At 38.1% G+C, this 13,731-nt stretch overlaps 3 protein-coding genes across 4 annotated transcripts; 1 reads left to right on the top strand and 2 right to left on the bottom strand.

Annotated features, from left to right (window-relative positions):
* The first annotated feature begins 1,033 nt into the window (after positions 1–1,033).
* Positions 1,034–4,928, top strand: LOC107957918 (interferon-related developmental regulator 1). Its single transcript, XM_016893543.2, has 13 exons — positions 1,034–1,435; positions 1,736–1,907; positions 2,120–2,206; positions 2,560–2,642; positions 2,745–2,860; positions 2,964–3,074; positions 3,238–3,347; positions 3,583–3,895; positions 3,975–4,052; positions 4,136–4,186; positions 4,293–4,379; positions 4,539–4,616; positions 4,690–4,928. Exons 1-13 carry the CDS (start codon positions 1,426–1,428, stop codon positions 4,738–4,740), a joined length of 1,347 nt encoding a protein of 448 aa, XP_016749032.1. The 5' UTR covers positions 1,034–1,425; the 3' UTR covers positions 4,741–4,928.
* Positions 4,929–5,526: 598 nt separating this feature from the next.
* Positions 5,527–10,630, bottom strand: LOC107957917 (uncharacterized). 2 transcript variants are annotated; one of them, XM_016893542.2, is made up of 8 exons: positions 10,200–10,630; positions 9,111–9,853; positions 8,651–8,915; positions 7,463–8,578; positions 6,695–7,361; positions 6,502–6,583; positions 6,298–6,345; positions 5,527–6,064 (listed from the first exon to the last, which is right to left on the bottom strand). In XM_016893542.2, the coding sequence occupies exons 1-8, from the start codon at positions 10,477–10,479 to the stop codon at positions 5,858–5,860; spliced, it is 3,408 nt and encodes a 1,135-aa protein (XP_016749031.2). In that variant the 5' UTR covers positions 10,480–10,630; the 3' UTR covers positions 5,527–5,857. The 2 variants fall into 2 exon arrangements, with proteins under 2 accessions (XP_016749031.2, XP_016749030.2); XM_016893541.2 differs by having other exon boundaries at positions 7,463–8,915.
* Positions 10,631–11,289: 659 nt separating this feature from the next.
* On the bottom strand, positions 11,290–13,470 carry LOC107960688 (transcription factor ABORTED MICROSPORES). Its single transcript, XM_016896986.2, has 4 exons — positions 12,243–13,470; positions 11,917–12,162; positions 11,699–11,830; positions 11,290–11,551 (listed from the first exon to the last, which is right to left on the bottom strand). Exons 1-4 carry the CDS (start codon positions 12,900–12,902, stop codon positions 11,459–11,461), a joined length of 1,131 nt encoding a protein of 376 aa, XP_016752475.2. The 5' UTR covers positions 12,903–13,470; the 3' UTR covers positions 11,290–11,458.
* Between the last annotated feature and the right edge of the window lie 261 nt (positions 13,471–13,731).

Here is a 13,731-nt window from a genome sequence, read left to right as displayed (position 1 = left end):
AGGGAAAGGAGTTTGGGATTCCCGAAGTTTTGACTGGCCTCCCCCCTTATCCCTCTCAAATTTTCTACTCCCCAAACACCCTATGGGCAGTGTGCTCACATGGCTATTTCCTTTGCTTCCAATTTTATTATCTTTCTCCATCCCCATCGTCACCAACTCAAATCCGCAGCAACTATGATATTTAATTGGGCTTTCCAAGTCCATCTCCAATATTTAGGCGTTTCGGCACCATTAAAAACAAGACGATCCAACACCACTAGCTAGTTTTGTCCATTACAGATGAAGGCCGATAATGGTGAACCACAACTTTGTACTGGAAAGCTGAGTATCCTATTGTAAATTATGTGATTGTGTAACATAAATAGATAAATGCAATTTCTATTCAAAAATATTAAATTCAGTTGGATGTTTCATAGATAATATAGATAGGATTAATGTTCAAAACTAATGCATGCAATTACTAAAGAAGATTCACTTTAATATGAGTTTGGTGAGGGTCAAACCCATTAATTATTGATAAAAAAGAATGAAGTTAAATTCCTATTTTCTAGAAAGCTACAAAAACGCAAATACAACTCAAATTTAAAAGCCCAATTGAAATCTATTGGGCCATTAACTCCAATAGCCAATATATTTCTGTTACCATAAAGACTAAAGAGAATACAAAAGGCCCAATTGGGGATGTTTTAACAATTTAGAAATAGCAGGTTATTTAAAAAAAGAAAAAATAAGTTAAATTTATTTGAGAGTGTAGTTCCCTTGCTTACGACAGCCACTTATTACACCCTGAGAATCTAAAAAACAACAATCCTATCCATTCGCATTCACCTTCAAAATCACGTGTTTCATCTTAATTACACGTGGTCTCTCCCTTACCCCTACTGCCGCCTCGTGGCCCATTCGGCGCGTGATACCGACAGGCCATCCCCAATCAGATCGCACCATTTCCAATCCAGTCAAGTCAACGACACCTACCATGCCACGTCAATCCTTCACAATTTACTGGCTACAGGTTGGCTTGGCCCCGAATATTCCATACCACCCAAATTGAATATTTCTTTCAGTAGAGTAATAGAACTCTCTTTCCCAATTCCATACCCTAACGTGACCCACTTTTTCCCATTTCCTTATAAAAGGCAGGGTTCTCTAAGATTCGCAGAGTTTTCCCCTTTTGGTTTATAATTTCTAGGATAATTTCTCCGCCTAACAAAATTAAGATCAATTTTAATGGCTGCATCCTCATTCGATTCTCTTCCGTCATCGTCTTCGTTGATCTGTTTGGTTTCTTCTTCACTTCGGTTTTGTTTTGTCGATCGTTTTTTAATTTCTAAGCTTTCTTCTCATCTTCAGATTCTTAGTCAACCTTTTACCTGTTATTGACATAATAAAAAAGTAAAATCCAATCGAATAGGAATCGTCTCCAACATGGGAAAACGTAAGTTTATTTTTTTCTTGATTTCCTTTTCGTTTTCTTTAATTTGTTTTTTTTTTCTTTTGCCCTAGAATAATTTGATTAACTCTTGCTTTTTGCTTTTCTTTTTCTTACTTTACCAATTATGTTGTCATCCCTGAATGATATGAATACTTGTTGATTATTGATGGCTTTGTCAAAGCTTGTTTAAAGAATTTCATATTATTTGTTTTGGGTTGTGTTCGGTGTTGATTTTAGTTTCGTTTTATTGAAGTTGTCATTTTTATTTTTTGCGAATTAAAAGGAATTGTTTGGATTTGGCAGGTAAAACTCAGCGTAAGAATGCGACGATGTTAGATAGTGACGATGATAATAGTAGTGTAAGTTCATCGTCAACCATGCGTTCTGATAGAATGTCGGTGTCTGCTTCTGAAGAAGTAGAGTTTAATAAGGATAGTTTACTTGATGAAGCTGTTGATGCTTTATATGAAAAGAGGTTAGAAGTAGTTGTTTGCTTATTCTTTTAACTTTCTGGATGTAATTTGATGCATTTGAATGGTTTAATTGTTTGCTGTTGTGACCGGGACAGTATTATGTTAGTTGAAATTAGCTACTTTGCTAGGTTTTTGACATTAGCTAGAATTTGAGAATAATTATGCTACGAGTTGAATGTAGCTGAATTGGTGTTTTCCTCTTTTGTTGGTGAAGGGGTTCTACACGGGAGAAGGCCTTGGCTGTGATTATTGAGGCTTTCAATAGCAATTTGCAACAGGGCCAGCAGTTCGTGGAGAGGAAGTAAGTTCCTTTTTTCTAAATGTTTTCATCTTTCTAGCATTTGCTATTGCAAGAATTGCAGAGAGGATTAAGGGCATTGTTCTGTGAGATTTTATTGAGCTGTGATGAGCTGACTAGGATATCTTAATTAGTTCCTTAAAAATGGGCATGTGAAGAACTATGATAGCATTTTATAGTGAGATCAAGCAATTTATTGTATGTCAAATTCCATATTGTTAGATCGTTTACTTTCTATTATTAAGAGTATTGGTAAGTATGGGTGAAAATATTTCTCGTAATGCAGAACATACGGTTTGAATACTTGAATCTTTGTCCTTTTGTTGGTCATATGTTTACTTTTGGCTGTTGTCCAGATTTGCTACATTACTGCATCAGTGTTTGAATTCTATCAAAAAGGGTTCCAGCAAAGAGATATCTTTGGCATCCCATACCATTGGTTAGTCTCAAATACTTTTGCAAATGATCATGCTCTCATGCAGATATCAAAACACAAGGCTTCAGTATGTATTCAAGCTGTTAATGTTTTTTTTTTTGGTAGGGTTGCTGGCCTTAACTGTTGGTCCAGGAGATAATGCACGGGAAATTTTGGAAGAATCAATGATTCCTCTTTCACAGGCTTTTAAATCTGGTTCTGATCCTTCTAAGACAGCTTCAGTGAGTGAGAAATTCAATAGGAATTCATCCTACCTCTAATATTTTGTGGGTATTATGATGCTTAACCAGTTGTGGTTTCACATGACCTGGCTTCTTATTGTAGTTACTGGAGTGTATGGCTGTCATCACATTTGTTGGGGGCAATGATCCAGAAGATACAGAAAAATCAATGCAAATTATATGGCAAGTGGTTCATCCTAAATTAGGTTCTAACGTAAGTATATATGCCTGATTTTGACTGATTGAAAAGCATATTGTGATTTATTAAGGTTCATACAGTTGATGCTCATAACTTGTTATTGGAAGAACATGATGACTATTAATGCATTATTCATTTTCTTTATTTGCGGGTTGATTAAGTCTTTTTTGACTTGTAGGTGGTTGCTGTGAAGCCTTCTGCAGCTGTAATAACAGCAGTTGTGTCTGCGTGGTCATTTCTTCTGACAACCATGGATGGTTGGAGGCTTAGTCCGAAACTTTGGCAAGAGTAAGTGGACTCTTCATACTTTATTCTCCTTTTTTTCCCCTGATAGTTTGTTGTCTTTGGAACCGCTAAATCCACTTGTATCTGAGCTAAACCAATTCTGGGATTTGAAATATCTAAAAGAGCAGGTCAATGAACCTTGTGAAAATTATAGATACTGCGGGACTACAAAATAAAACCACAATGTTGAACAACTTGATTGGCTTAATAGACTAATAAGTCTTGGCCATTTATGCAGGTCCATTACATATTTGTCTAGTTTGCTAGATAAGGATGACCGATCTGTCCGCATTGCTGCTGGTGAAGCACTGGCAGTAATTTTTGAGATGGGAAGCTTAGAAAAATTTGCTGCCGAAACTAAAGGTTCCAGTGATGGCTCAGCTTCAGAAGGAAATAAATCTAAAGAAGGATTCTCATATATACAAGGACTGAAGGGAAAAATTTTGAATCAAGTCAGAGACCTCTCAGTGGAAGCTGGTGGTAAAGGTTCTGCCAAGAAAGATCTCAACAACCAGAGGAACTTGTTTAAAGATGTGTTAGAGTTCCTTGAGGTACCGTATTATTGTCCTTCATTTCGTGAACTCATAGTTCTCAGGACTTTCATGTTAACTGTTATCTTGATGTTGTTAGGATTGTTATAGTCCCAACACATCAATGAAGATTGGTGGGGACTTACTGCAGACATCATCATGGTCTCAGTTGATTCAGGTTTCTCTTTCACTTCTCCATTTCCCATTGTTAGTTACATGCCCTTTACTTTTTATAATAATACTCAAATTTCAATCCAACAGTTGAACTTTTTGAGGTGCTTTCTTGCTGGAGGCTTCACTAAACACATGCAGGTTGGTGTTCTTTCAAGGAAGTAAACACATGATGCAAATTGCTTGTATTTTATTTGCTGGTGAATTAACAGGTTTCTTTTTCTTTTCTTTTGTTTCATTTGTACAGGAAAATGAATTCCTACAAGATATTTTTGGGTTCACTCCAAATAAAAGGAATCTTCTAGGCAGTGAACATATGTCCAACGGTGAGAAGGTAAGATTTTAAGCCTACAATTTATTGTGGGCGATGACATTTTTACAGAACAATGCTATGTTAATTATCAATTATGTTTTCCATTCTTTTGTATATACATGTATTGAATTATCAAATGGTATGAAAGTAATACTGATTTCTTCTGATTCTGTGATACAGAGAATGTACAAGTCACCGAATTCAGCCCTCAACAAAGCAAGAACCCAGCTATTGAATAAGCAGCGGATGCTATCTGCGGTACGTGTCTCTGATTTGTGTTTGCAAACTGATTATTAGTGAATTGGCTGGTGATGTATCTCTTTGTACTCAGGGTAGGAACTTTGGGCACTATGCTGTTAATGTAGGCGATGAAGATTCATAAGCTGCTGCCAAGCCAGACCAGGAACACCATTAGTTCACCTGATACGCCAACATATTGTAATCTAAATCTGATAAGCGACGAACCATTTTGGTTGTATTGGCGTGGCTTCATATACAACAAATAAACTTCATTCTTGTTGTACTCTTTATGTGATTTATTTAAAGGCATATTCCTGTCATGATTCATCATGTTTTTGCATTCCTCCATTTCCAAGACTTTCTTTGTGATACGAGCCTGTAATCAGACAACAATTCATTGCAAATTGATTAGCTACGAGAAGAGACAGAAAGGTTTCTTTTATACGAAAAGCTATATGATGAAACCTAATCAATCAGTTTCATGGAGAAGTGCTTATTCATCTCCTCGATCCTTACTGTAATTATGTTTTCCCTCCTCCATCTGGACATTCTGGTACTGGGGAATCTGGGCAAGTTTTTGAGATGAATCCATAAGTCCCAATAGCATAATGATCAGGCAAGTCATCTTAGGCTGCTTTGGAACCTCCCAACTGTTGATGACAGTGAAGGGCGATTAACTATAGGTACTGCAGTAGTCGAGCATACTTGGTGTCAACTAGTGTCGTGGTTATAAACTTTCATGATCCCCTTGCCCATAATCCGCAAAGCATTCATTTATTTTTAGTTAAAATTTAACCAACCCAAACCAAAGCAAACTACTACAAAAGAGCAGTACTCCGCTCCCTTCATTGGAAGTGCAAGATTCACGTTGATAAGAAAAGAAATGAAAGAAAAAGGAAAAGAAAAAATCAATTTCGCATCCTAGCAATAGTAATAATGTCCGCCTTTGCCATAAAAACAAAAGAAATATTACTTATGTACAGGATTTGAAATCAAACAGTACCAACAAAACTAGGGATGACTTTTTTTTCATCAATCCAAGTTTAAAACTATAACGTTCGTTCTGTCATGTAGTACCTAACAAAACTAATAAGCTATCAGCGGACAAAAAGGCTTTCTGTACAATGGATTATGGAGATAAGCAGCATGGTTTTTTTCTGGGTTCTTACCCCTCTGCTGGTGATGCACGAGTACCATTTATCCATTCCCAAAGATTCATAGACTGGAACAAGGGTTTCACTGGAAGTAAGCCATGAAGCTCAAACCCACTCAAAGTTTGTTTCTTTGGGCAAAACCAGGGCAATGAGGCAGTCAGATGCATTAGGTGGTACAACAGAAAGCATGGAACATGCATCTTGCGAGTATGGAAGAATAAAAAGAAGCCTGGACCACATGGATTTCACTACTGGAATCTTAATAACTCCTGCACAATCCCTCTGCTTCAAGTATGAAATAAAATCCTGAAACTGGATACAGAGGAGTTTCAAGAATAAGCCAGATACATTTTCTGAGATTTAGGCATTAAAAAATGTTTAGAAGAGAGCACTTGGCAACGCATAAGATTGTTTCAAGCTGAAGCCTGGTGGTAGCAGTAGAGAATAGAGACCCATTTAGAGGTTTGGACATGAAATTTTGAGCACAAAGAGTAGAAGTTGACATATCTAATTAGGGATAAGTTCATAAACATAAGATGACTTACGCCTTTATGGTCACTTGTGGAAGAAGGGATCAAACAACAAACTTCTCTCTGCACCACAGAAAAACACCAGCGGTTACTTTTTAAAACCAGAAGATTTTCTCTGTCAAAAACCATAATAATAAAAAAGAAAAGACACTGCAAGAATATTCAACCAAGTTCTTTCCACAATAAAAATCTGAAAATAAGGGAACATTATTGACGCACTTTATGTGCTGGGGTATTGGTGAATGTTGACTTCACATGCCGAAAATCCGTGCGCTTGGTCATGTCTAGTTTAGCAGGCCATCTGTAACATGCACCAGAGCAGAAAGTTTTAAGAAGAAATTGTTCTCTACTCCTGACAAAAATCATGACGAGATCAGACATTAATGGGAAAGGAGAAGAACAAAATTCATACTCTGTGGGCTCAGGACTGGCATTTGAATATTTGCAAAGATCTGAATCTAGTCTCTGAGCATAAATTGTGCAATAATGAGCTCCACTCTTACATAATGAGCCCTGCCACTGATACTTTACACACTGTTCAGAACTACCCATGTCAGTTGATTCTGCTATAGGTGGAGGAGGGGGAGGAGGTGAATTAGGTGGAGGGGGAACCAGAGGTGGCAACGACTGAGGCAATGGTGGTGGAGATAGAGGCGGTGGCGGCGGAGGTGGCATCGATGATAGAGGTGGCGGAACAACAGGATGAGGGAACCTCTGCTCAAAATGCTGCACTGGAGGTCCTTGCATCTGAGCAAGTGGAGTCACAGAAGCAGATACAAAGGGAGGTGGAGGTGGAGGTGGAACAGCATTGCCATGAAATGTATTAGGCACTACACCAGGTGAAATTGGATTCTGAGGAAACTGGTGATTCAAACCTCTGGGATCCCAGGAACTGTTTGGAGGATGGTAAACAGGTCGCATAAATGGAGGTGCTTGGAGTTGTGGGGGTGGTGGTGGAGCAGTAAGGTTTTGTGTTGCTATAGGCATGCATGGCATGCTCCCAGGTGCAGAATGCATCTCACTTTCAGGTTTCTGATAACTCCATACTTGTGCAGAGGCACCAGAGACAGCACCACCACCTAAAATACCGTTGGTCAATACACAACACTGTTAAGAAATAATGAGGATAAGAGCCAGTACTGATTATGAATATTTAGCAACTCAGCACATACGACATTACCTCCTTGTGCAGGATCTGCAATAAGGTTGTTGTCATAGCCATCACCTTTTCTCACCGCACCTTCAGGAGGCCAGTTTGACTGAAATGGATGTGCACCAGGTGCTGGAGTTCCATGATGCTCCATCCTTAACTTTGGAGATACAAGTTCCATTGAGCTGCTAGACATGTTTCCAGACGTATTGTTTATTATGTCAGCATGGATAGGTGGAGCAGCACCAGACCTTCCACTGTCAACATGGGGCATAGAGACAGCAGGTGGAGCTGCATTAAATGGAGGCATATGGCCGTTTCTTTCTTTTCGATGTTGTCTAAGATGTGCCATAACAGCAGCAGCTTCTTCAGGAGTTTCATATTCCAGCAGCAATGCACATTCACAAGTAAGATCAAAAACCATGTAAGGACCCTTGTAGATCACTTTCCTTGATTCATGCAAAGTTTCGTCCTTTGCCCATTGACTCGAAATGTTTCCGACATAAACATGAGAACTAGAACCAACAGCAACACCATTCACAGAACCCCTGGTTCCCAACCCTATATCCATGAACATTACTTGCCAAGGAAAACAGCCACGGATATATTCCCTAGCTCTTATCGCATCAATGATGTTTCTATACTCAACCAAAGCAAATCCTTTAACTTGAAAGAAGAAAAATTGCTCAACGGGACCAAACCGCTCTAGCTCAAACCTTATGTAACCCTCAGATGCATCAGGCCCTAAAGATCCCAACCATAGCTGCCGAGAAGCTGAGAAAATACCCAAGCTAGCAGGATCACTATCAAAATACCATACACTTAGAGAAGATGCTCCATAACGATTACTGGGTGATGCCAAAGCATTGCTTACACCTCCACTAGCAGATCTTAAGGCAGAAGTGCCGCTTGAATTTGAACCTTGACTCATGTCAACATTCTTAAAGTGATTTCTACCCTCAAAAGAATTACCCCTTAAGTCCCGTGGGGTTCTAGTAGCAGGTGAAAGCAACTGATGGCTTGATTGGTCCCTTGGAACAGAAGACCTACTACTGGTCAAATCCCCATGGTCATGCCTTTCGAAGTCCACGGACCTTGAACCTCCACTATCATGACTAGAACCAGCATTTAAGTGGAGATTGGTTTCTGGAGGAACAATGTGGGGATTCAGATATTGACCTGACAAATTTTCAATACAAGTCTCATTGCTTGACTTACCTCTTCCAGATTGGTCACTCAAGGTTTCATGTTGATTAGAACTTCTAGAAATCAAGTTCGGCTGACTAGAAAATTTAGAGGAATCAGAATCATCCTCATCACTGTCTACTAGACTGGCTTCCATATTAATACCTTTCCCAAACAATTCAAAGATTCCTTCCAAGCTAGATACAATCTCTGGCACAGATTTAGATGGAGATGACTTGCATAATTTCTTGTACTTTAAGAGCATCCAATTTCTCAAGGATGGATTTTTACCAAAAACCTACATAACATGATATGAGATGCAACAAGGAATGAGCAATAGACAAACATAAGAAAGTTTTAGAATACAAAGAAAAAAACACATTCATACACCAAGGTAAACAATCCTACTTTAGAATCAGAATTAAGAATTTGGAAACAAGTTAACCACTAAAGTCCATTAAATTTATTTGATAGGTAAATTATAGAGCATTACCAGACCCAACAAAGAGCTCTTCAGAACAGAAGATGAATCTTCTATGGCAGTGCAACTATCTGATCCAGGTGTCTCACCAGTAAGCACACTGGTTTTGGTGCTAGTTCCAAGGGAATCCATACAGCTTTTAGGCTCTACTTTTATTTTATCTAAACCAAAAGTGGGATCAAGATCATCAAGCCTGCCTGTTGCCTGTCTCAGAAAATATAGCCCTTTATCGGCTTCATCAGTTTCAGATGACCTGAAGAGCTCAAAGCAGGCAGAAAGCAATTTTTTTGGACAACAGAATAGAATCCGGAGTAGACTCAAAATTTGTAATTTGAATAACTTAATCAATGAAGATTCATCTTCATCAGAAAATTTTTGCTTTAGCTTGGAAAACATTTCATCAGAATCCAGAATTTTACAAATATCTCTATCAACAATTTGAAACAAATCCTTCCCCTGGAAGGATGCTATGAGAAACGAGAGAACGTTCTGGAAAACAGTTGAGCAGATGCCTCTTGCAACCAATGAACTTGGTGCCTCTATAGAAGCTGTCGAACAAATATCAGCCAGACCAAAAATGCAAGCTTTAGCAGTTTGGAATGCGACATTATCAGCATCTTCTCCCCTACTTATCACTGCCAAGCTAGAGTTATGCACATCGATGATGGCTTTCGTAGCAGATTCAAGAGCAGTTGGACAGTGTGAGGCATATCGAGGAACAAAATCGGCCACAAGACGCTGTACACTTAAACAACCTGCAAAGTAGTAGAAAATAATGTTTCCTAAAAGGCTTTCAGTGCATAACTAAAATGTATATCATTGCCCAAAAGATTCTAAAGAAGTGATGCTCCATTCAAAAACAATCAAATTATAATATACTTCCAACTCTTGGAAATCTACTAATTAACCAGAATTCAGCTCATTTAGATTACAATAAAGGACCTTCCTTTTTTTCTTTTTCTTTTTTTTATTGTGATTCTGATTTCTGACCAAACATGTATAAAATCTATTAATTTTTCCCCTTCGACTCACCGAGGATCAAAACTCAATGCCAGCAATTATAAGAAAAAAGCTAAGGGAAAAGAGTAAAAAGAAGCTGACCTCTAGAAGCAGTTATTAGAGCATGGTAAGCTTGCTCAAGCTCAGGCATGCACCGAGCATCTTTGCCTTTCAGGGAAATGCAAGACTTAATCCTTTTGTAATTCTCGTAAACACTTCGAATCTCGTCCCTGTTTCTCCTCCTCAAGAGAATTTCCCCTTGAGACAACGGAGGTGGAGTGGTCGGTGGAGCCACGGAGGTCTCCGGCTGAGACATGGTATCCGGTGGCGGATCGAACAGCCTTCGCTTCTTCAGCGGTTGTTCGGAAGATGACATCGCCATGGGTGCGGAGAGAAAGATGAGGGAGGCGACGCCGAGCGAAGCGGTGTTTTTGCGTCTCGCTACAAGGAGTCAGAGCGTTAAACTGTTAGAGGAGGGTAGGAGTTCGATGGGTTTTTGGATATTAGGTAATGACATCCGGACCTTGTGCTATTACGGGCCAATACACTTACAATCCACGTGGTAGCTTATGGATTTTCACGAGTACGCCCCAATTCATGAATCATGATATGTAGGTTTTTATTTGGTACGCATATGATATCATTTTATCAGTAAATATTTTTAATTTTTTAAGAATTATCATTTTATCTTTTTCAAAAAATATAAAAATATTTTAGAACGAGGTTTTAATTGTATTCACATTATTAAATACCTCTCGTAGAGTGATTATTATTCTATTTAAAAAAAATCTAATTACATATTTAACTCTACTAATATATTAGTTTTTTTTATACAAAATTAATTTATTTGTATTTCTAATTCAACTGGCACTCAATCTTAGTTATTAAGGTTGATTAATTATATATAAAATTAAAGGATATGAAGCGAAAAAAAAGATTTTGTACTCATATTCTCAACCTTTTGAGTTTCGAGATAATATACAAATTTATATACTCTATTGTTTATATTATAAAGATGTAAATACTAATCTCCAAAATTTTTATTGAAATTAAGAAAATACGAATATCTTTATTATTAATTTTAGGACAAGAGTCGTGGATCCATTGAATTAGACAATAAGCTTGGCCTTTTGGGTACATTCACTTAGGAATAGAAAATACAAAGACATAAGAAACAAATGTGATATAATTCTTTATAAAAGCAAAGAGGGGTAATTACTCCTCCTGATCAAAAAATGTAATTAATTTTCATTCACATTTCTCAATACTACAAGTCAGCAAATATATAAAATATTAATTTATTTTTTTTATTTTGTTTTTGAAAATTTGTCGTCAAATTAACCAAGCTGCATCTTCGAGGGTCACAAAAGAGTGCAGATTTTGTCGTTGAGACCGATATCAACGCCATTGTAAGCAATGGGAGCATACATCCACAGTTCATCAGAGCTTAAAAGCTGCAGTCAACGGAGAAAGGAACATTACTACAATATGAATGTAATTTGACTTCAAAATCTTTTCAGGGTCCAGATTAGGAACAACCCTTTTCATGGTTTCTTTTAAGGGTTTTGTTTCATCCACCCATTTATTCCCCCCCCCATTACCTTGATTTGGAGCTGCAAGAACTTCACATAGTGAACAGCCTCTTCAAGCATTGTGCTGATATCAACCTTAGTTCCGTTGGGGACAAGGTTCTGTAAAATTCTCAATCTCTCATTTATCCTTTCTCTTCTCTTCTGCAATAATCAAATCAAGCAAAAAGGGTTTAGATATTTGTCTTTCTCTCAATGGAATTTGTAATATAGGTAGCAAATATCTTTACCCTTGCATAGAGGCTTTGGGGATCAGTTGCAGACCCTCTACTGGCTCTTTTCTTTCCATTTAAGTCAACAGCTTGAGATGCTTTGGGATCTGAAGTTGCCAGTCCCACCTCATTAGTGTCCCGACAAACATTATCATCATCTGAACTTGAGGTGCTAGAACTCTGTCCATCCGAACCAATGGTACTCTCTTCACTGCCATTTAAATTGTTCTTCTTCAATTGCACATTGTTCCAAGCTTTTGCCGCCTGCATTTCCAAACCATGAATTACAACTGCTATAATGAAGATTATATATGTCTATGTGATAGGATTCTTTATTCTCTTACATCTTTTGAAACCCGAGGTCTTTTCTTTGTGGTCTCAGATGAATAGGTACTGATTTTATCCCCTTCATCATGCAGTTCCAGCACATCAAACTGCCTCTTGAGCAGAATTTCGTCGGCAAGCACAGCACTATCAGCTGGATAGCCGCCATCTAATTTTGGTAAGCAGTCGGTGCTCGAGTCTTCGATGACGTTAACCGTGTCGTCCATTGCTATGTTGGGGAATGCTGGGGGAAACGAGTCAGTAATTTTATCACTCCCCCCGCCAATGTCCATTTGAATATCCAAGGACATGGTGATATCATTTGTTACAGCCATATGACTAGAACCACCAAGGAAAGAGGTTTCATAATTTGGAAGGGGAACAAAGGTATTACTGCTAGAATTGCTACTTTGATTACTTTCCTGAGTTTTGTAGTGAAAATGAGAGTCGAGAGCATTGGAAGAACTAAACAAACTCTGACTGACCCCAGCAATGCTCATATCGGCTTCAAGATTAGGAACAAAAGTCGACGGATTTATGAAGCTCAACCGCTCGTCATGCTCCAGCGGAAACGAAAACTGATTAAGAACCTGGTGTGTGAAATCCAGATGATCTTCATTGGAGAACATTATGTTAAATGAGTCCCAAGGTCCATCATGAAAAGCTGCAACAGACTCCATCTTATCTCCTGTAAATTGAGAAGCCTATGGGGAAAACAAGGAAGGGTTTGTTTGAGGTGAGGAAAGAACTAGGGACATATTTTTATACCCCAAATTCTAAAGAGAATGTTAGCAAGGATTGGCTTCCATTCTTAATTCCAAAATCATTATTCTGTTACTAATCCAGGAGTCCAAAGATGGGGCCAAAACCAGGCAAAGTACAGCTCATAGGAAGGCCAAGTTCATGCATTGTTGGATTAAACTAATTGAAAGTGTTCAGTGACCCTGATAAAATTGCAGTTACAATGACTTAATGGTCCAAGAACAATCATTGAGAGGTGACTAAATGTGATTAATTAGCCATTAATTAAGTAGGTGAGAGTGAATGAAGCACGCGCATGAATTCGACTAATCCTCCCACCAATGAAATGTCACAACGTGGGCCTCTCCCTTGAATATAATAAACATCAAGAACGTTAAGCAGATTAAACAAACAAACAAAGACTGCAGCTATAGGACGGCCCTGCACATCGTGAGGAAATGAGACTTTACATTCTTTAATTAAAATAAACTTAAAAAAATCCGACACGGTAACCGCCAAACTCCTTCCCTGTCCTTAGCTTTAACTTGCTAGCTATGATCAATCAAATATTATACATTGGTAAGAGTAAGACTGGTACAAAGTCATTCCTTTACAGCTGATTAGTTTTAACAGTTCAAGTTCAATACTTGAAGCCATTGCAAAGGAAAATTCATAAGCACAAGCTTCTGCTAATACTGCAGCAATGAAATCTACAGACAATAATAATAGCCATTAATCAAGCTTAAAACCCTCGTCAAAACTGACGTG

Source organism: Gossypium hirsutum, chromosome D05 (assembly GCF_007990345.1).
Source record: "Gossypium hirsutum isolate 1008001.06 chromosome D05, Gossypium_hirsutum_v2.1, whole genome shotgun sequence".
Classification (NCBI taxonomy): domain Eukaryota; kingdom Viridiplantae; phylum Streptophyta; class Magnoliopsida; order Malvales; family Malvaceae; genus Gossypium; species Gossypium hirsutum.
Note: the sequence above shows the minus strand (reverse complement) of the source record. Positions and strands in the feature narration are given on the sequence as shown.